This window comes from Oryx dammah, unplaced genomic scaffold, assembly GCF_014754425.2.
Source record: "Oryx dammah isolate SB20612 unplaced genomic scaffold, SCBI_Odam_1.1 HiC_scaffold_23, whole genome shotgun sequence".
Classification (NCBI taxonomy): Eukaryota; Metazoa; Chordata; class Mammalia; order Artiodactyla; family Bovidae; genus Oryx; species Oryx dammah.
This window is the reverse complement of record NW_024070207.1, coordinates 36,800,626-36,822,105: the sequence shown is the minus strand read 5'-3', so window position 1 is coordinate 36,822,105 and position 21,480 is coordinate 36,800,626. Positions and strand designations below refer to the sequence as shown.

Genomic DNA, 21,480 nt, shown 5'->3' with positions numbered 1-21,480 from the left:
ATACACATGAAATTAAAATAATCACTCATGTGCATTCATTGGAGTCCTCCTCAAAAAAGACCCAATTAAAGGCAACTCTCCATACTTTCTTCTCATCACTCGTTCCCATCCATCGTCCAGAGGCCTCTAACTTCTAGGATTACAATTAATATGCACAAATCTATTTTAAAACATACCAATGGCTACTTAAATGACTTCTATGACCTTTTCTTAATTAGTTTGAAATGAATGGCAAATGAAACATACTGTGGACCACAGTGAGGTAGACCAGCATTTAGGGGTATTAAATTCTAACAATTTTTGGCCATCACACTGTCTCATTTTATAGTTCGAAAAAGTCTACCAAAAGGAAGTGATCATCTCTGTATACATACTGCCCCATTCTGTAGTTTCTTAGGATCAGGCTTCTTTCGCACAGTGGTAAAGCTCCATTCAGGATGAGTATTATTTTCCCTGCTGGTGGACTCCCTAAAGAGATTGCCAAAGATATTTCTATAAGTTCCCAAATGACACAGCTTGGGGAAAATACCAAATCAGTGCAGACAGATTCTGAATGGATAATTGTCCCAATGTATAAAAAAATAATTTGATCTCAGTTTCAAATACACACTGCTTTCTGCCAAAGAGTAGCAATGGTACCCAGCTCTAAGTATATATCAGAATCACATGTGAAGGTCTCTTACTATATATAAAGCCCTGGCCCAATCCCTTCCCACTGACTAGATCAAGATCTCCTGTAATGTGGCTTGTGTTTTTTTTTTTAATCTTATTTTATATTGGAGTATAGTTAATTTACATTTTTAAAGGCTCCATGAGTGACTAATGGGCAGCAAAGGCCAACAACCATTAGAACAGAGTAAAGACAACTACCTTGGTACTTTTTAGACCTTTCAAAAGTTGGACAACTTCTCATAAATGCAGATATTATCTGAAGAGATTTGGTGTTGCCTTTGTGTCAGTTCAACTAGCAGAGGAGTAAATTCTGGTGTAGCCTACAGACTCTGTAGTCTAAATTAAGTTAAGGAGCTAGAGGCTCAAATGTTAGTATAAATGCTGTAGTTAAAAAAATAATGCAACTTTTTAGGGGGTACAAATCAGATATAAATGAATATTTCAATGTACCATTCTGATCACAGTTTGGTACATGGCCAAGAGGTGAGAAACGTTAGTTCTCCAGAGGGGTTTTATAGGTTGCCAGGAAAGTATGAGAAGACATTGCTCTTTATCAGTTTGGGCAAGCTAATAAAACACCTTAAATGCAATCTTGTTCCAAAATTTTGTAATATGCTCAAGTATCCACTAGGGGTTAGACTGAGACCATTTAAAACTAAAGAAATTCACTTCTAAGGAGAAAAAAAAAAAAAAAACGTGTTTCCAAATTCATTGTACTTCACAGACCACGATTTTAAAAGATTTTCACAATTTCTAAAGTCACACTTTAGAATAAGGTTTATATTTTATGCTAGAGGAAACACATCAGCTCACACTAACAGATATGAAATATTGAAATGGGCTATCTACATAAAAAGTAAACAATTGGCACGTACGAATCAGACCCGTCAGAATCAGATTCATCATCGCTGTGTCCTTCTGCCTTCCATCTCTTAAATCGATCTATCAGTTCAGTCAGATAAGAAGTCTTCTTTGAATTTTTTACAATGAATTTATGTTTCAGAAGTTCTTTAGCTGTAGGACGCTAAGGAACAAAAGAGAACGGATGCGCCAATATGTCTAGGCTTTTTATGATTGCAAAGAGTGATATGAAATCATTATCAAGTTGAAAGGTATAAAAGTTTGTCTATAGATATGATAACTAAAATGCCATAGGACAATAGCTAATTCTATTTCCGAAGTGGCTCAAGGCAACCAAATTAAATTCACTGCTTTGGTATCAATTTGCTAAAATCCAGTGGCAAAAGCTGGCCTATGTACCAGCAAGCAGGCAGGCAGGGCTTTCTTCAAAGCAGAGAAACACATGATAGGACTTTGATAATGACATAAAAATTTTAAAACAAGATCGTGCATTAAAATACTTTTATTATATTTACTGTAAATTGGAAAAAAAAGGATGAAAACTAGCAAGGCTATAACTTTCTTATTATCTGCACACATCATATAACCCCCATATTAATCCCTTCTCCATCACACATTAATTCATATTGCACCTAAATAAAAATACCATGTGCTGTGGGGGATATTTCCTCCCTAATATTTTACTAATATCAGAATATTCATTAGCAACCTACGATAGTTACATCCAATTTAGATAGTTCTTGTATATTTTAGTTTCTCACAGTTATCAGGCAACTTTATTTTAAAAACAAAAAAAACAACTGTGATCAAATTTGCCAACTAAATGAACGGAGTTCACTAGACTTCAGGAAAAGTATACAACTTCATGTTGGAATTTCTGAACATTAAATAAAAAATCGTGAAACACCAACAACTTTTCATGAAAAATGAAAACAGTTGAATAAGAATCACTGTGCATAGTTATACTTTCTTAATGACATCCTAGAAAATGAACTTTATTTCCCCTTGAAATAGGAAACAATCAACAGAATGAGGAAGATGCTAGGGAACATAGCAAAAAGAGAAGATGCAGGGGAAGGAGAGAAGGAACTACGGATCTTGTCAACAACTGAACAAAATTAGCAACACAGACGGGACAGTCAGGTTCCTGGATGGTCTGTAGACAGTTTCCACAGGCATTGTATTCCTTACTGTTGGACAAACCACACTGGCTCTATGTATATCTGATCACAGAAAACAATGGTCATAGCACATATACTCACAAATGATGGATCTTTGTTCAGGCAAGCATCAATAAACTCCTTAAAGGATTTAGTAAAGTCTCCGACAAGAGTTGGAGGATTGTTTTTTGGAATAAGAAACAGAACTCTCATTGGATGCATATCAGAGTTAGGTGGCTCTCCCTTGGCTAGTTCAATAGCAGTAATTCCCAGTGACCAAATGTCAGCCTAAGGTAAGGAGGAAAGAACAATTACCTTGAAATTCCATTCTAACATTCTGCCACAAAATAACCTGTGGAGTCTAATGGTCATACAATATTAAAACGTCTCAAGAAATGTGGTGTTAATAACTTGTTGATAGAATTCATTTTTTAAGAAAAGTATCAAATTCCCTACTTTGTGCCAGGCACTGCATTCCAAGCACTGAGAATTCGGGTGGTGACTAAACCACACAAAAATTCCTGCTCTCAAGAGGCTTACGTTCTAGTAGTAGAGAAAGATAAATGAATAAACAATAGGACGTCAGATGGTATTAAGTTCTGTGAAGAAAATACAAAATCAGGATAATGGAATAACGAATGATAAGGTAAAAGGGCTGCAAATTTACATGGGATGGGTAGGGAAGACTATTCTGTGTCAGTAATGTTTAAGCCGAGACCTGATTGAGAGGAAAGTTATTCCAGTTAGAGGGAGAGGCAAGTGCAAAGGTCCTGAGGCCAGAGGGGACTTGCTGTGTTTATGGACCAGTAAAGAGGCCACTGTGGCTGAAATGGGTAGAAAATGGAGGAGAGTGATAGGAGATGAGGCAGAGGTAGACAAGGGCCAGACAGTAGACAGCCATGTAGGTGATAGTAAGGACTTTGCATTGTATTCCAAGTAGGATGGAAGGTCACTGAAGGGAAGATCCAAATATTCAGTATTACCAGCATCTAGGGAACTTATGATTTAGCAGCAAAATTTGACATGGCTCTAGTTTTAGAAATACTCTAAGAGGAAGGAGAATTGAGGCAGTTTATTAAATAGGATAGGATGCTATGTAAAAGAATATTAAAAACAAAATAGTTTATAGAGAACACTTCACTTTTGAGTCATAAGCTGACTGCTGGATAACTTCAGGAGCCATCCAAAATGGTGTTCCCACAAAGGTATTTCTTTTAATTTGTGTATCCGTCAGCTGGCCAGCCACTCCAAAGTCAGCAAGTTTCACATCTCCTTGCTCTGAGAGCAAGACGTTGGCAGCTAAGAGGGAAAAGGAAACGAAAAAAAACCTCAGCTTCCTCAGAATGCATCTATTTTTCTCAGGTTCATATTAGACTTCTGTATACCTTTTATGTCTCGGTGAATTTTCTTTTCAGAATGCAGGTAGTCCAGACCTTTCAAAATTTCCTTTAGCATGGTAGCAATCTGGAACTCATCAAATGGACCAGCTCGCAGCTTAAAGGAAAACACACGCACACACATGTAAAAGTTTGGAACAATAAGGTTCAAACTTAACATTATCTTTGAAATAAGGGAATTGCTTATATATAATGAAACAGTTCTGTTTATTAAGCCAGTATTTAAACAAATGAGAAAATTCCTAAGGGTGAAGAGAGTTAAGTCAAAGGGCTAAAAGGGTTTTCAATGATTAGATTTTAATGATTAGATTTAATCTTGAAAGATAATATAACTATATATTAGCTTCAAATCTTGAGGTTCTTAAATATTTACACTAAAGATCTAAGGAACATGCTTAAGTAATGACAGATAGAAAAAATATATCAACTACTTAAATTTTGGCATTTGCTGTTTAAAACATTAAATATTTACACTGAACTGATTTTTAGATCAGATGGTCCATAAGATTTCTGCAGCAACCCAATTTGATCATATGGGTCAGTTGTAGCACTGTTCTTAACATTTACGTATTTCAAAAACACTATAAAGCATGGAGACTTTTTGGAGACTCAGATTTAAGTTTTCGCTAGGAATATAATAATTAAACTATTCAAGCTTTCATTGTAAAAAGAAATTCAAATCATGGAGGGATACAGGTTTTCAAATAAATGTAACACATTTCCCTTTCTTTCCCCATCCCTGTACTAAAGCCAGTGGTTTCAACTGCAATACAAGGAAAGCAATGATTAAGTTTCAGGAGAATTTGTAATGGAATATCTGAAAATCTCTCTTTAAAATAAATGGTTATTTTAAAATTCTGGTACCTCATAAAGCACAAACAGTGGACTGTATAATATTATTACAGGAAAGGGTGGGAATCTAAAGTCAGAGCTGAGGTAGAGTTCTGTTTGCTGGAAGGAGGGAAGAGGTGGTGAAAATCAAACACTGCCCACTCTGCCTCACACTGGGAGGGATTCACAGCTCTTTGGCACCTTCTGTATTTCATCTTTCATGAATGCCATATTTATTCTGAATAAAGGGCACTTTCATGTTGAGATTTAACAGCTTAAAATAGAACCCATACTTTGGTCTCACTATTTAATATTAACTATGCTCTGGATATATAGTATACTTCAGGGATGTTTATAGTTCAATAGGTGCCTTTCCTAGGTAACATTATCTATTTACTTTCAAATGTATCAACTTCCACCCCAAAGTATCTATTTAAACACCAGTAATTAAAGTCATCTAAAAGGTGAAAATGGTATATTATTTTATTGATTGCTGGTAATGAAATTCTGAGGTACTACCAAAGAACTTAAAGATAAATGTCAAGTAATACTACTTAAGACTAGTACTTTAGTATCATTGATTATAAAATGTTGACAGGGCCAGAGGAGGTATATTCTCAGTCACTTAGAAAATTGGGCAAGGTCCATATAAAAGGTACTAGCTATCATTCTGAAAGATTTCTAAAAGTGGTCTGAATAATACAGAATTTTAAAAATATACATAAGTAAAAACAAACGGAAAAGTGGCCCTACAGACACATTAGCTTATCTGGTATACTTAGGTCCAGTTTAAAATTCAATGCAGTCTCACTTAACTGGGTACTGGAGGAGGATGGGAAGGGCACTTCCGTGGCAGGGAAATGGGAGTGGGGTGGTGGCAGAGTTGGGTTTTTCTTGTTCATGTCAGACAGAAAACTATCCCAAACCTTGTGGTTAAAATGTTTCCTTAGCCATGATGATAATGATCAAAAGAGAAAAAAAGGAGCTGGAAAGAGAAGGAAAGTAAATAGATGGAATAGAGGTTGCTTTTTAAAAATTTCCAATGCAACCTTGGGAGACATGATGCCAAGATCCTGGTCCACTGTCCTTGGAGTGCACAATGGAGCTTCTCTCCAAAGACTGAAGACTTTACCATGTCTCTAATAGCTAACACATCTACCCCAGGGCAGGGTGCTGGCTTTGTATGCTGTGCCTTTGTTGTCAACTGAGCATATTCGAGAGGGACATTTGCAGGCTTGGGGGTGTTCTCCCACACTCCTCTGACTTCCAGCCAGTCCCTAATGCAGCATGTTTTGCTATGCTTTCTCTTATGGTTAGCATATCATTTCCAACTTTTCCCCCTGGTGCTCATGTTTTATTCTCTTAACCTTATTATATGTGTTTTTGTTGTAAGCCACTGCAATTTTTATTGGAAACAAGTGAGGTATAATCAATTCAATAAAATAATGTACATTATGCTCAAAGTCTGTTCACACACAACTAATTTTTTTTTGTAAGAATGGGAGGAAATCTTGAGGTATATAGTTGTTTTCAGTTGCTAAGGTGTGTCTTATTCTTTGCAACCCCATGGACTGCAGCCCGCCAGACTCCTCTGTCCATGGGATTCTCCAGGGAAGAATACTGGAGTAGGTTGCCATTTCCTTCACCAGGGGATCTTCCCGACCCAGGGATCGAACCCGCATCTCTTGTATCTTCTACATTGGCAGGCTGGTTCTTTACCAGCTGAGCCTTTGGGGAAGGTCCATATACTATATAGTGTTGAACTTAATTACTGGTCATAATCATATTACACTAGTCAGGCACCAGTTTAACGGGATGAACACTTTTTACCCAGCATTCCTTTTAATTTCTCTTGTCCCTGGTAGCAGTGCCCTCCTCTAACCCTGATCCTTTCTTAGATTCCTCCAAATGATAGCATTCTTCTAAATGAAGAATAGTATAGTCTCATCATTTGCTCTCCGTACAAAGTCGAGTCAATGAAGTTTATAATTAAATCACAATAGTATTAAGTGTTAAAGTTAGGAAAAAAGAAAACTAGAGAGATTACTCATCTAATTTCTTATTTGAACATTTGAGGCACAGATTAAATAGTCTGCCCAATATTAGCCAGCTAGTCAATGGCAGAATTGGGAATAGGATCTAGGTCTCTTGATTTTTAGCCACTACACAGCTAGAAACATTTCAAGTTCATTGAATTTATGCTAATTGTTATTTTTTGACTTAGGCAGAGCTCAGAATGAGATTAATATCTCACAATCATTTCATTCAGAGGTTTCATAAAACTGCCCCAGCTACTCTTGGGGGACACAGATTGTATTAGTTAGGGCTAGGCCACCGTCCAGTGCTTCCCGTTGCTATCAGAGATTCTGAGGAAAGCAGTGCACTGGTCTTGCCAATGCCTACAAAGCAGGGAAGTGACATGGTAAACATTTTGGGGGGCCAGTTAAGGTAACTGTGATAAATTTGGAAAGGATTCTTAATATTTAAAAAGTAGGAGGAGGCTCCTAGAGCAATTGTGAGGCTTCTTGTGGAGCTAATGAATAAACTATTGTTAATCAAACTACATGACAAGACAAATAGAGCTGAGATCATTTAATGGTGAGAATGAGACCTGACTCCATATGCATGAAGGACTATCAGCCAAAGAAATACCAGTTATGTTCTCTCACTAGACAGGAGAGAGAAGGGAAAAAAAAATGAAATGGAGCTTTAGGATGTAAGAATTAGATTAGACACAAGGAAGGATGGCCTAACTCAGCAACTGATTAAACTGAGATGAATTCCTAGAAGATGAGGCTCTCCATCAAGTTTAATTACCATTTCTTTTGAATGGTTTAAATATGGTTCTGTCTAAAGGAAGGAAAAATCGCTTATGGTCATTTCTGTTCTAGGATTATTTGAAACTTTGGAAGTACTGGCATTCAATATTAAAGGCTTTAAAAAATATTTGATCATTTTCAGTCAGAAAAATTCATTTCTACTTTAAAAAAAAATAATTAAAACATTACTCGGTGATCTTAATCATCAAAACACTTTATTTTTAGAAACAGCAGACTCCAATTTCAAAGGCAGAGCATATTATATAAAAGTCATATAATATTAAAGATGTAAGACAACTTAGTGCAATTTCATTTTATAGGACGTCAAGCCCAAGGATTTATGTGTCTGGCTCACAGTCACAGACTTAGTTATAAACAGAGGCAGCCCTACAAACTCAAACTCCCATAGGCCAGCCCAGCAGTCATTCTATTACACAAAGTTGTCTCTAGTCATTCATATTGCATTTTAAATACAATGTCATATTAATAAAAATTTTAAAGGGGGAGGGACAACACTGATAGAATCACACCACTTGGGGGAAAACAACCAGTGTTTCTCAATAACATTTTGTGCACAAACACATCTTCATTTATTAGAGCTTTTCCCTCACACTGCAGGATTTTAGCAGGTCTGCTAAAATGGCTGTGGCATTTCCAAGTCATTGTGACAAAAATGCCATCACACTTCCAAGTCACCTATACAGAGGCAGAGAGAACTCTGCAGAGAGCTGGGTCTGTAGGGCTTCTTGGTCAAAACCCAAGAACCACATTTAAAAACAGTTACCTGGATGATATCTTTTCAAAAATCTAAGAACGCTCAGTCTTCTCAGGGATAAGCATGTAAAGTAAAACATGAAACTGATGGCAACTCTCACACACTCATTCCTAATTTGGAGGGAATTTTATTCAGCTGTTTGCATTTCTTATATACTTTAAGAATGCCAGCAATGTGCAGAACCTGCAATACAGCTGAATCTATGTTAAGAGTAGCGGTACTGAAGGCAGAGTGAACATATTAACTGAAGCAAACCACTTAGCTTGCCCAAAAGCCAATGCTCACTCCAATTAAAAGAAAAAATTGAAAGTATGGATGTGTGTGTGTGTAATTGTTTAAAAATACTTACAAGATCCAGCGCTGAACCGCCACCCAGGTATTCCATTATTATCCATAATTTTGAACCCTGTGAAAACCATGAAATAGCTTAATAATTATAAACCTGAGCCAAATAACAAAGCATAGCATAAATGTTCAATCTGACATACTAATGTACTGGTTCTAAAATATAGGTTTAAAATTAGTTGTTTGGAACTCAATGTATTTTTCCATAGACTATTACAAATAAGAGTCAAGTCTTAAGTCTTGACTCTCCCTGAAACCTACTGAATGTATGATATAGCTAAATATTAGAAATGACACATTATTGTTGCTTATTGTCAAACTATTAGCAACTTTAATAAAAGTTAGAAAAAAACCCATAGCTTTAAATTATTATTTTGAATGATGATGCTGAAAGGAAATGAATGAGGAGGTAAATGGAGACTTGTAGAAATTTTGAATGGGGCTTCCGAGTGCTTCCCATGTGATTTGAGAGTTTGAGGACACTGGGTACTATACCTTATTTTAGTTTTTGTTTTAATCTACTTTACAACTTTTATCAGCCATGATTAATGGGCATTTTTTTTGTATACATGTAGAAACTAGTAAGAACACTGTAGCCCCCTCTCCCCCAAGGTAAATGGATAAGAAAAAGGGAATGTGTAGCTTGAAGAGCATGATGATTAATACAGGTAAAGGTAACTTCACTGTAAGTTGTACAATAGGAAATGGAGCTCATAGAGGGAACACACATATTTGAATTACAAAACAGGTGTGTACACACATACACTATTCAGCTGTATCAGACAAAATTTGGAAATCATTAAATTTTCTTTCAGCTACAGTTTGAAATAATGGAGACATCTCTCTCTCTCCATAACATTTCATGAATGGTATTCTCTGAATTTTTTTAGGACCACAGAATTGACTGGAAGCGGAATGGTTGGTTTTATTATACTGGCAAATAGCCAAGCTGTGAATGGATTGTATTCCAAAAGTCCTTTTTTTTTTTTTAAGAAAGATGTTTGGGATTTGGAAAGCAAGCATTTTGCCATAAAAATAATGCCTAGGTTCCTGGAGCAGTCCCCTCCAAAAGACAATTTAACACAAAGGTATCCATAGTATACCTGAAAGAACACCAGAGAAATTACTATTTATACCATAACAATGTTTCTAGGGGAAAAGTGGATTCAGTGTCTTGCTTCATGTTGGGATTCTGGGAACACATTTCTCACCTTTACAGTCCCACTTGCAGGATAGATTCTCAAGCTATTGCTGGTAGTCCTGAAACTCTTAAAATCCTTGGGAAGTAGGAGTTCCATTCAAAATTTTCAAGTGTCTCTGTGAGGCTGGGGCTTTATGATGGCAGAGAATGGACTCCAGTAAAATGATGATGGGTGTTTAGGGGACACTGTAGTGTGAGGAATAGGCTGTGGCCAAGAGTTAGGGACTAGGGAAGGAAGGTTCAGTTAAATTAAGATGTTGACACTATGTAGGGTGTCTAAGAGAGAGAGGAACAATACCCATCTTGACACCCGCTCTCTCCTGTCATAACAAGCTAGCTTGAGCTTAGGAGAGAGAGTAGCATCTATAGTAGGAACGAGAGAAAATGAATCCCCATTACAGTGAGAGGGCAGAAGAGTTCCAGGAGGGATTCATGCAACTCTCAGAACATGATAACTGCATCGTTCCTCACAATGCCATACAGCCTGAGAAGCTTGTCTTTTGCCACAGTTTGTTTCTAACAAGTACTACATTCTACCTCATGAATTCAGAATGCTTCCCATGCACATGACATTTCAAAGAAAAATTAAAAGATCTTACAAAACATGTTTATCTGTTTTGCAGTTCTGTGTGAATGAGAGCACCTATTTTCCAAGTTAAAAACAATGTGTGGCTTTTTTTTTTTTTTGGTACCAATTGAAAACAGAGACTGACCAACTGTCTGTTCGTCACTAAAAAATATTCATAGAAAGCTTAAAAATGTCATTAACCTTATGACTAAGCAACTTCCAGGTCTGAAAATGCTTCCTCTTTGCAAGCGAGCTATTCGGTGGAACTAGGACTCTTCCTAAACAGGCAGGGAACCAGAGCTGTCTGATAGGTTTTCTGGGTGCTTCCTTCTGACTGTCACTTCTGCAGAGAAGTGTCGCTGGAGGATGGTTCTATGTCTGGACATTCAGACGACTGCGAGGCAGGCAGAGGAACTGAAGCAAAGTGTGACTGGGCACAGGCAGGAATGGCAAGCTGGTGGGGCTCCCGCCTACTCACGGATGCTTAATCCACACAGGCTCTTACTCGTTCCTTGTCCACAGTGGGTCTTAATGAAAACACCAATCCCAAACCAAACCTGACCAAAAATCCCAGATCCTGTGTTTGTATTCTTTTGGAGAACTACAACTATTACCTTTGATTTCTGGTAAAAGATGTTTGCATTTGAGAATGCAAATATTTGGTTTATTCTTAAATAATTTAAAAGCCTAAGATGATATCTACATAGTGGTTTACAAATCCAAACGAGCCAAGTGGCTCTAAACCATAACCATATATATGGCACATTTAAGCATAGGAAGTCCCTGCAGGGAAGATGCCACTTTTCCAATTATAAAACGACCCACATGTTTTAGCAATGGGTTGGAAAGAGTAAGTGTAAAGTCCTGCATCAACATGGGTGGTAAGTTAGGGGTCGGGAAATGGCTCTCTGTTCCAAAATGCAGAAAACCCAAAGAGTAAGTACTTCAGAGTTATACTGTTTACCAGGGAGAAGCTGGAGTCTAGTTTTAACAAATCACTGGTGTCTGGAGTATCAGCTCCATTACCCCATGGGGCCTTTGAACATCACTGTGTGCCACTAAAGCAGACATTTGGCCAAAGGGGACAGAAATGCTACTGTGGACCTTGGGATTCATTTGTTCACAGAAAAACAAAAATTTAAAAGAAAAGAACATGTACAATACCCATGATATGTATTTTCAAGATAACAGATCATAGATCAAGTTCATATACATGAACATAGATCAAGTATATGTTGAATTAAGCAGGTTGGTCTATGAAGCAAATAGCCAAATATAACACTGACCACATGAACCAGCATATGCAAGTAAGATAAACAAGTCACCACTGGGCAAATGTTGTATGCTCCCACTGATCTGAGGAGTCTAGGGTAGGGAAACTAAAGACAGAAATTAGAATGGTGGTTACCAAGGACTATGGTGAAGAGAGAATGGGGAGTTACAGATTAATGGGTATAGAGTTTCAGTTGAGGAAGGTGAAAGCATTCTGAAGATGAATGGTAGAGATGGCCACACAGTCACTTGAGTGTATGAAATGCCACAGCACTGTACATTTAAAAGGGTTAAAATGATAACTTTTGTGACGCATATTCCACTACAGTAAAAAAAAAAAAAAAGAGACAGAATGTAAAATTTTACAGAACTGCAAGGAATAGTAGAGATCACCTTGCCAGAATTTTACTACCTGAGATTTTTTTCCAGTCAAGAATGCCTTGTCTATACCCCAGTCTCATATCCCAGTTCAGTTCAGTCGCTCAGTCATGTCTGACTCTTTGCAACCCCATGGACTGCAGCATGCCAGGCTTCCCTGTCCATTATCAACTCCCAGAGCCCACTCAAACTCGTGTCCTTTGAGTCAGTGATGCCATCCAACTATCTCATCCTCTGCTGTCCCCTTCTCCTCCCACCTTCGATCTTTCCCAGCATCAGGGTCTTTTTCCAATGAGTCAGTTCTTTGCATCAGGTGGCCAGAGTACTGGAGTTTCAGCTTCAGCATCAGTCCTTCCAATGAATATTCAGGACTGATTCCCTTTAGGATAGATTGGTGGGATCTCCTTGCTGTCCAAGGGAATCTCAAGAGTCTTCTCCAACACCACAGTTCAAAAGCATCAATTCTTTGATGCTCAGCTTTCTTTATATTCCAACTCTCACATCCATACGTGACTATTGGACAAACCAAAGCTTTGACTATATGGACCTTTGTTGAAAAAGTAATGTCTCTGCTTTTTAATATGCTGTCTAGGTTGGTCATAACTTTTCTTCCAAGGAGCAAGCATCTTTTAATTTCATGGCTGCAGTCACCATCTGCAGTGATTTTTGAGCCCCCCAAAATAAAGTCTGTTACTGTTTCCACTGTTTCCTCATCTATTTGCCATGAAGTGATGGGACCGGATGCCATGATCTTAAGCTTTCTGAATGCTGAGCTTTAAGCCAACTTTTTCCATCTCCTCTTTCACTTTCATCAAGAGGTTCTTTAGTTCTTTGCTTTCTGCCATAAGTGTGGTATCATTTGCGTATCTGAGGTTATTGATATTTCTCCCAACAATCTTGATTCCAGCTTGTGCTTCCTCCAGCCCAGCATTTCTCATGATGTACTCTGCATATAAATTAAATAAACAAGGTGACAATATACAGCCTCGACATACTCCTTTCCCAATCTGGAACCAGTCTGTTGTTCCATGTCCAGTTCTAAGTGTTGCTTCTTGACCTGCATACAGATTTCTCAGGAAGCAGGTCAGGTGGGCTGGTATTCCTATCTCTTTAAGAATTTTCCAGAGTTTGTTGTGATCCACACATCAAAGGCTTTGGCAGAGTTAATAAAGCAGAAGCAGATGTTTTTCTGGAACTCAATCACTTCTTTGATGATCCAACAGATGTTGGCAATTTGATCTCTGGTTCCTCTGCCTTTTCTAAATCCAGCTTGAACATCTGAAAGTTCATGGTTCACGTACTGTTGAAGCCTGGCTTGGAGAATTTTGAGCATTACTTTGCTAGTGTGTGAGATGGGAATGGCAAATCACTTCAGTATTCTAGCCTTGAGAACCCCATGAACAGTATGAAATGGCGAAAACATAGGACACTGAAAGATGAACTCCCCAGATCAGTAGGTGCCCAATATGCTACTGGAAATCAGTGGAGAAATAACTCCAGAAAGAATGAAGAGATGGAGCCAAAGCAAAAACAATGCCCAGTTGTAGATGTGACTGGTGATGGAAGTAAAGTCCGATGCTGTAAAGAGCAATACTGCATAGGAACCTGGAATGTTAGGTCCACGATTCAAGGAAAATTGGAAGTGGTCAAACAGGAGATGACAAGAGTGAATGTTGACATTTTAGGAATCAGCAAACTAAAATGGACTGGAATGGGTGAATTTAACTCAGATAACTATTACATCTACTACTGTGGGCAAGAATCCCTTAGAAGAAATAAAGTAGCCATCATAGTCAACAAAGAGAGTCCGAAATGAAGTACTTGGATGCAATCTCAAAAATGACAGAATGATCTCTGTTCATTTCCAAGGCAAACCATTCACTATCACAGTAATCCAAGTCTATGCCCCGACCAGTAATGCTGAAGAAGTTGGACGGTTCTCTGAAGACCTACAAAACCTTCTAGAACTAACACCCAAAAAAGATGTCCTTTTCATTATAGGGAACTGGAATGCAAAAGTAGGAAGTCAAGAAATACCTGGAGTAACAGGAAATTTGGCCTTGGAGTACAGAATGAAGCAGGGCAAAGGCTAATACAGTTTTGCCAAGAGAACGCACTGGTCATAGCAAACACTCTCTTCCAACAACACAAGAGAGGACTCTACACATGGACATCACCAGATGGTCAATACTGAAATCAGATTGATTATATTCTCATATCCCAACCCCTATCAAAATCATATTCAAGACCCATTTTAAATGCTACTCCCCAGTTTGGGGGTTAGTGTACTTGATAAACCTACTCACAGATAAGTGGGAGATATGAGAGAAGTTAGATCCACCTATCTGGAGCTAAGGTGAGAGGCTGAAACCAGAGACAGGAATCTAAAAACTGTCAGAATAAAGTAGATGAGACAGATGAGGGTGAAAATGCAGAGTGAGAGGAAGACACAGAGGAGGTACCCAATTAATAAATATCTGCTGCATTGAGTCTAATATGAGGCTTCTTATAGGTGTATTATAGGAAATGTAAAGTAATTCTTATTTTGAGTGGGAAAAAAAAAACACTGAAAAAGGAGGAAATATTTCCCTCTCAATTTCCTTCAATTTGCACAAGAAAACTAAATTTTTTTATCTAAAGAAAATTCCAGAAATATTCCAGAAACATTCACCATACATTGGGAATAAGCACACACAAAAGTCTTAGGAAAAATAATGAGAAAGCTGTGTACAGATCCTATTCTGGAATATTTCACTTCAATCACTCAATTCTTTTTTAAAAAATAAATATCAGGAGTTGTGGTATATGGAGGGGGGCATATATCCTCAACATAAACAGAAATCTAAAAGCAATGTTCGGCAGCACATAAAGGCATGATTCAAATTCTATTCAATGCCTGAGTGACCTTCATTTTAAGATTTACATCGAACTAGAAAAATATTTAAAGATTATAAAAGATTCTTCCAATATTATGAGATCAGAAGGGAAAGGTTTGCTTATTTTAGCACCCTTCATAAAGACTAACTTTGTCTGTCAAGAAAATCTGCACCGAACTAAAATTAAAGGAAAATACTGTGGTCATACTGATGTGTTTATCTGGTTTTTACTCTTGTTTTTAAAAACAAAGTTATACAGTGAGCTCAGTCAAAATGAATACCCAGTACATTTTTGCAAGTCTCACGAAAAGCACTACAACTATATACAGTTTCAGAGAGCATATAATTTTCTCTCAAATGCAATAACTTTTCCTCCAGCTTACAGTGAGGTCCTGGTTATATCCTGTATTAGGACAACCTGAGAAGAACTCAGTATCCTACTTTACTCAATTAGCTTGACTCACAAAATCCCCCATGTTATCTGAAATGCAAGGATGGGCCACAATAAGAAGAGAAGTCAACTGATGATGCAGTTCTCTGATGGTACCTAGAGGATGTAGCCTTGAGTTACATTGACTGCACCAAGCCAAACCCTGTTACATTTGATGTGATTTTAGTTAAAAAAAAAAAAAGGCAAGCCTGAAAAGTCACACTATGTCTTAATATAAATGGAAAATAAACAAGAGGTTGATTTAAGAAAGTAATTTAAATAAACAGTATTAAAGAGTTATAAAATTATAATTCTTTTCCTCTCTGTGTATGTACGTATACCCATAATGAGACAATATGTGTGTATGTTTGTGTACAAATAATCTAGACACAAATAATCAATATAAGCCATCTGAATTTCTACAATTTTATCATGAATTAACATGTTCTTCAAAGCAGTCTTTCTCATAATGTACTTTAATGATCGGTTAAAGAGATAAAAATAATGCAGTTTAATTCTTTAAGAAGACATCTTGGATACGAATTCTGTATCCTAAACTGGCCTAAAATATTCTGCAATCAAGATTTGGAGAAAACAGACTATTAGTTATATTTGCTAAAAGATTAAGTATTTGGGGGATGACTGGTATGTGTATACTATGAGAGAAATTTTTTAAAAATGTTAAATCTTAGGAATAAATAATGCAAACCAAGTTACAATTCATTTTCCATGGGAGTACTGAATACAAATAAAGGATGTAAGCAACCAATGGGGCTTCCCTGGTAGCTCAGCTTGTAATAAATCCACCTGCAATGCAGGAGACCCTGGTTCAATTTCTGGGTTGGAAAGATCCCCTGGAGGAGGGCATGGCAACTCACTCCAGTATTCTTGCCTGGAAAATCCCATGGGCAGAGGAGTCTGATGGGCTATAACCATGGGGAAACAAAGAGTCAGACACGATTGAGTGACTAAGCACAGCACAGCACAACAAAAGCAACCAGTAAAAGTCAATTCCATGTCAGTACACATTTTAAATAGGGCTTACTTAATATTTTGAGTCAGTTACCAAAAGTAGCTTATCTGGTACAGATGCCTAAAAATAGCAAGTGTTCAGATTTGCTCCAGAGTGGATCTGAAATTATAAGGATTCAATCCAGAAAGAGTAAACCAGAATGAGCATGCGTGTGCACACACACACACACACACCACCATCACCACCACCACCACCACCACCACCAAATTTCCTGGGCTGCCTACAACCACGGGAACTAGAAGGGGGACCTAAAACTACTGAGACTGAAGGCCAACAGGGTACTGAAACAAGGAATCTGACCTGCTAAATAAGCTTTTCAGGAAAGAATATGAAAGCAAAGTACACCACAAAGAATCAAGGAATTATGTACACAGTAAAACAGAGTAATGGCTAACACTCCAAAGTATATTGGATATGAGTTACTAGCAGTATTACTTCCTCCTGCGAGTCTTTCCTTCATACCATAATGGGAAAAAATGATAGAAGTGACCATTTGCTTATTCATGCAAATGGCACCTTGTGCCTTGTATGCATTCAATCACAAAATCTACACCACTGTAGCGCAAAATGGGATTGTAAGCTCTTCAAGGGCAGGAGCTGTTCACTTTTACATCTCCATAACCTAGTACAGTGTGACACACAGTGACTGGTTATTTAATGATTCATTCTACTATGCGTTAATTCCACAGTCACCTAATTCACATACTCTTAGACTAAATTAGCCTCTGTTGGGAATTCCCTGGTGGTTCAGTGGTTAGGACTCTGCACTTCTACTGACAGGGGCTGGGGTGCAAACCTGCAAGCCACACAGCTTGGCCAAAAACAAAAAAAATTAGGCTCTATAAAAAGCCAGGGAAATTGATAATGAATATCTATATGAGTATTAACTAATACAGTTTATCCCAGCAGAACATAAAAGGACCTCTTATAAGCCCTGAAAATCAAAGATCTAACTAATACTGCCTTCCTTTGAAAAATATCCATATGGAGATATATTTTTAAATTTTAAAATAATTTAAACTCTAAGCTAGATTTTTCTAATTATTTACTGTTTATATTTCAATAGATACAAATCTTGACTCTAACTCTGGAACCCAAGAACTCACCAAAGAGTTTTCTGTGATGCAGAAATACCTCCATCTGCTGGAACTTTAGGTGTCTGTTAATTCTATAACCCTGGAAACTAAAAATCCAACTTTTTTGGTGGTGGGGTTAGATATTATTCTATTTAATTACATTTCAACAAGTATTTATCATGTGCTTAAGATATGCCATGCCCTGTGCTATGTGATGTGAAAACATGACAGGTTGAACTAAACTCCCTGATATCAAGAAGCTCACAATCTACAGGGAGGGAGAGTTGTGTAAATAACCACCATAACTCAATGGAACAAGTGACATACTTGCAATACATATGCCATCGATTCTGAGGTTGAGATAGACTGGGCCATTGAGAATAATGTGTGAAAGTCCAGGAAGAAAGCTCTTTCCTGACAAAGGTTATGTGTCAAGGCTCAGCTGCCTTTCTGCTCCTCCATCAACCCAAAAGTTCAGGTGTGGAAAAACGGTACAGCTGAGTACTGGATGCATTCAGGACACAGCTGCTAAATCTAAATCTATTTTGGCCCTACAAATGGAGCTAGATTCTGCCTGAAGGCCGAAGGCTGCCAAATGCTAATTTAAGACACTGCCCTTCAAAAAACAGAATTAAAAAAAGAAAGAAATACTCATAATGAAAGTACCTCATGACCTAAATGATCCAGTGCACACGTTACCTTTAAATATGATCCATAGTATTTCGTTACATATGAGCTGTCACACTGACTCAAAACCGTTATTTCTTGCTGAATGTCTTCAATTTCATCTTCGGCTTCCTCGAGGTCTATAATTTTAATAGCAACCACTTGCTGGCTACGGTTATCAATTCCTTTGAAAACTTCTCCAAAGGAGCCTTTTCCAATGCGTTCTAATTTCGTGAAGAGCTCTTCTGGATCGGCTATATTATTCTGAGGGGGCAGGAAGAGAAGAAAGGGAAGAACACAAACATTTTGTATCAAAGTTTTAAATGAAGGAAAATAAATCATGTAAGACAATATCACATTTATCTAAAAGAAAGCATACAAATTCCCTTGACTCTCCACACGTGCTTTGTTAGAATAACTGTAACCCAAATGGGTAGTCCATATTCTATTGGATCACCCACATTAAATGGGCTTAGCTGATCCTGCTATCAGAAACGATCTCATACAGCAAATGTCTCTAGTGCATGCCAAAGGGCCAGACTCTTTTTAGAATAAAGCAGCTGACAATATACAATTTACACATTAGTAAAATGGTAGTGATAGTGAGAGAATACCTAACCTACTGTAGGTAGGGGCGTCATTAAAATTCTTACATTCCACCAGCAAAATATTACCTTTAAACTCTCCAACTTGGACAACCCAATCACAGCACCTGTACTTGAAAACCACCATGTAAACAACACACAACACAAAAGACCCAAGAATCTACAAGTCTTTTTTTCCTTCTTCTTTATTTGGGATCCTATCTGTATGTGTGGCTCAAATGGTAAAGAATCTGCCTGCAACGCAGGAGACCTGGGTTTAATTCCTGGTTCGGGAAGATCCCCTGGAGAATGAAATGGCTACCTACTTCAGTATTCTTGCCTGGAGCATCCCAGGGACAGAGAAGCCTGGTGGGCTATAGTCCCTGGGGTCATACAGAGTAGGCTATATGACCGAGCAACTAACACTTTCAACTTTCATTTGTATGTAATGCTCTCATCACTGGCTGAAAATAAAATTCCAGAATAAGTCAGTATTTTTCTACAAAAAAATCTGAATCAAGTGTAACTTTTCAGGTTAACAAATGTATTGGCAAGACTTAGATTTTATAACTTCACTGTCCTTCCCTGACTCAGAAATATCCTTTATCTAATAGTGCACAATTTTTATTTCAAATTTGACTTCCACAGGATAACCCTTAACCTTACTTAAATTCATATTGCTGAATATATACTGCTGATCAAGTAGAAAAAGGATTTCCAAACCTTATTTCCAAACCAAAAGTCATGTTATTAATTAATTTTACTTTTTCATGGAAGGGCATTTTATTTTAAATATAATAGTAGTGTGTACATGTCAATCTAATTTATACTTAACTGCCTTATTAGTCTACATCTAAAACTTTACTTTGAATTCCTTCAAAATATAGAAGAATGTTATATAGTTCTAACTTGTCTATATTTAATTTGTTAATTGCACCTAGATTATCTGTTCATTTATTATAATTTAACCTGGTCATCAATTTCAGGAGGCAAATTATAGAGTTATTAGCAAGTTTCTCTAATATCTTTTTTATTAGACAAATAGACCATTAACATTATTTTTCTCTCAAGTTCATTGTACCATCATCACCAAACAGACACAGTAAACTGCCCACTTTTGAGTAACTTAAAAACTTATGACTGATTTTAAAGAATTTCACCAATTTTTCTCTTTTCAACCTGCCTAAAAGATAGTTTACACATGACCTGCTTAATTTACAAGCTTACCCATTCTCCTTGATTGGACTTTTTCCATTTTTAAAAGACAACTTTCCATGTATGCCATAGTCTCTTTGGTATGGCAAGCTACTTGTTATCTCCACCCACCTCCAGTACTCACATGGGACAAATACATCTTCAGCTGCCCATATGGGCTTTAAAAATAGTTTAGACTTCTGTAAATTGCAAATGTTTCTTTAATGCCAACATTTTGTTATAAAATACCTTCTACAAAACTTGAGTACCATCACTATTGATTAACTTGGTGCTTAATTTCTTACCAAGACATTGTGATTACTATCACATAATAGCTAACCCACAAATTATTCTTCCTACTTTTGGTAATGGTTCCTTTCTTTCTAGTAGCTTGTGGCAAAAATACTCACCAAACAGCTCAGTGATACGTTCATCACCTTATAGTTCCTTAAATTCAGTGAATTTGGAAAAATAAAAAGAGCAAATCTTTCAGGGTTCCTGATGTAACTACAAAATACTCTAAAAGTTATAAATATACCATTGATTAAAAAGTAGACAATACGGACTTTCTGATAACACATTCTGGACCAGGAGTATATTAACTGTATAATGAGATTTTTTTTGTTCTTGGAAGAAACAAAGATTAAATCCTAACCTTCCTAATTCATGTTTTAAAAGGATTTCACTGAAACAACCACCCCGAGGGAGAACACAGCTGTTCTTGCTTTCTATAATAAATGGGTTCCTGAAAGTATGTAAATCAAAGATTTGAAAATCAAGTCACATTTTGAATTTTAAACATGCTCTGAAGTGAATCCTAACTCATCAGTGTAATATAAGATTTTAAATCAAGGAATACAAAATTGGAAAAGAGAAAGATCTATCATTTATATAACATTTGCATTTCCCAATCTTTCATTGGGGGACTAAAATATTATTGTTTGGGGTTTTTTTCATGCAAAACCCCAACTTTCAGAGTGAAGGGAGTCTTGAAAACAAGTTTTCACTAGTTATAACCTCACCTCCCTGACTTTCTAAATCTGGGATAGACAATACCTAAGTCCTAATTCCCCATTCACCGTGTCACCAGCTTCTTAAACCAAAGTATCCTAAGTCTTTATTAAGACATATTTCCTTCCGGCTTTTCATGCAAAGGTAAAAGTCAAGTAAATAAATGGTAAACACTCCAAGCAATGTAATTTAAAAACCACCTTATAAAGACGCTGGTTTGCCCAATCATTCACATTCACCCTTCTTTAGAGCCTCTAAGAAAATCAAGTCAGCTCCCTCTCAACCCAAATCAAATGTTCTTTTAAGAATATTAAAATGTTTAAATCTATCT

At 37.1% G+C, this 21,480-nt stretch overlaps 1 protein-coding gene across 1 annotated transcript in view; it reads right to left on the bottom strand.

The window, feature by feature from the left end:
* The window catches only part of STK26 (serine/threonine kinase 26), a 68,848-nt gene that overhangs the window by 3,494 nt on the left and 43,874 nt on the right, over positions 1-21,480 (bottom strand). Inside the window, exons 3-9 of the mRNA XM_040265263.1 lie at positions 18,394-18,624; positions 8,865-8,921; positions 4,079-4,187; positions 3,835-3,992; positions 2,796-2,981; positions 1,548-1,696; positions 363-468 (exon numbers count right to left, since the gene is read on the bottom strand). Coding sequence (XP_040121197.1) covers positions 363-468; positions 1,548-1,696; positions 2,796-2,981; positions 3,835-3,992; positions 4,079-4,187; positions 8,865-8,921; positions 18,394-18,624 — 996 coding nt within the window. The remainder of the gene's footprint in view (positions 1-362; positions 469-1,547; positions 1,697-2,795; positions 2,982-3,834; positions 3,993-4,078; positions 4,188-8,864; positions 8,922-18,393; positions 18,625-21,480) is intronic.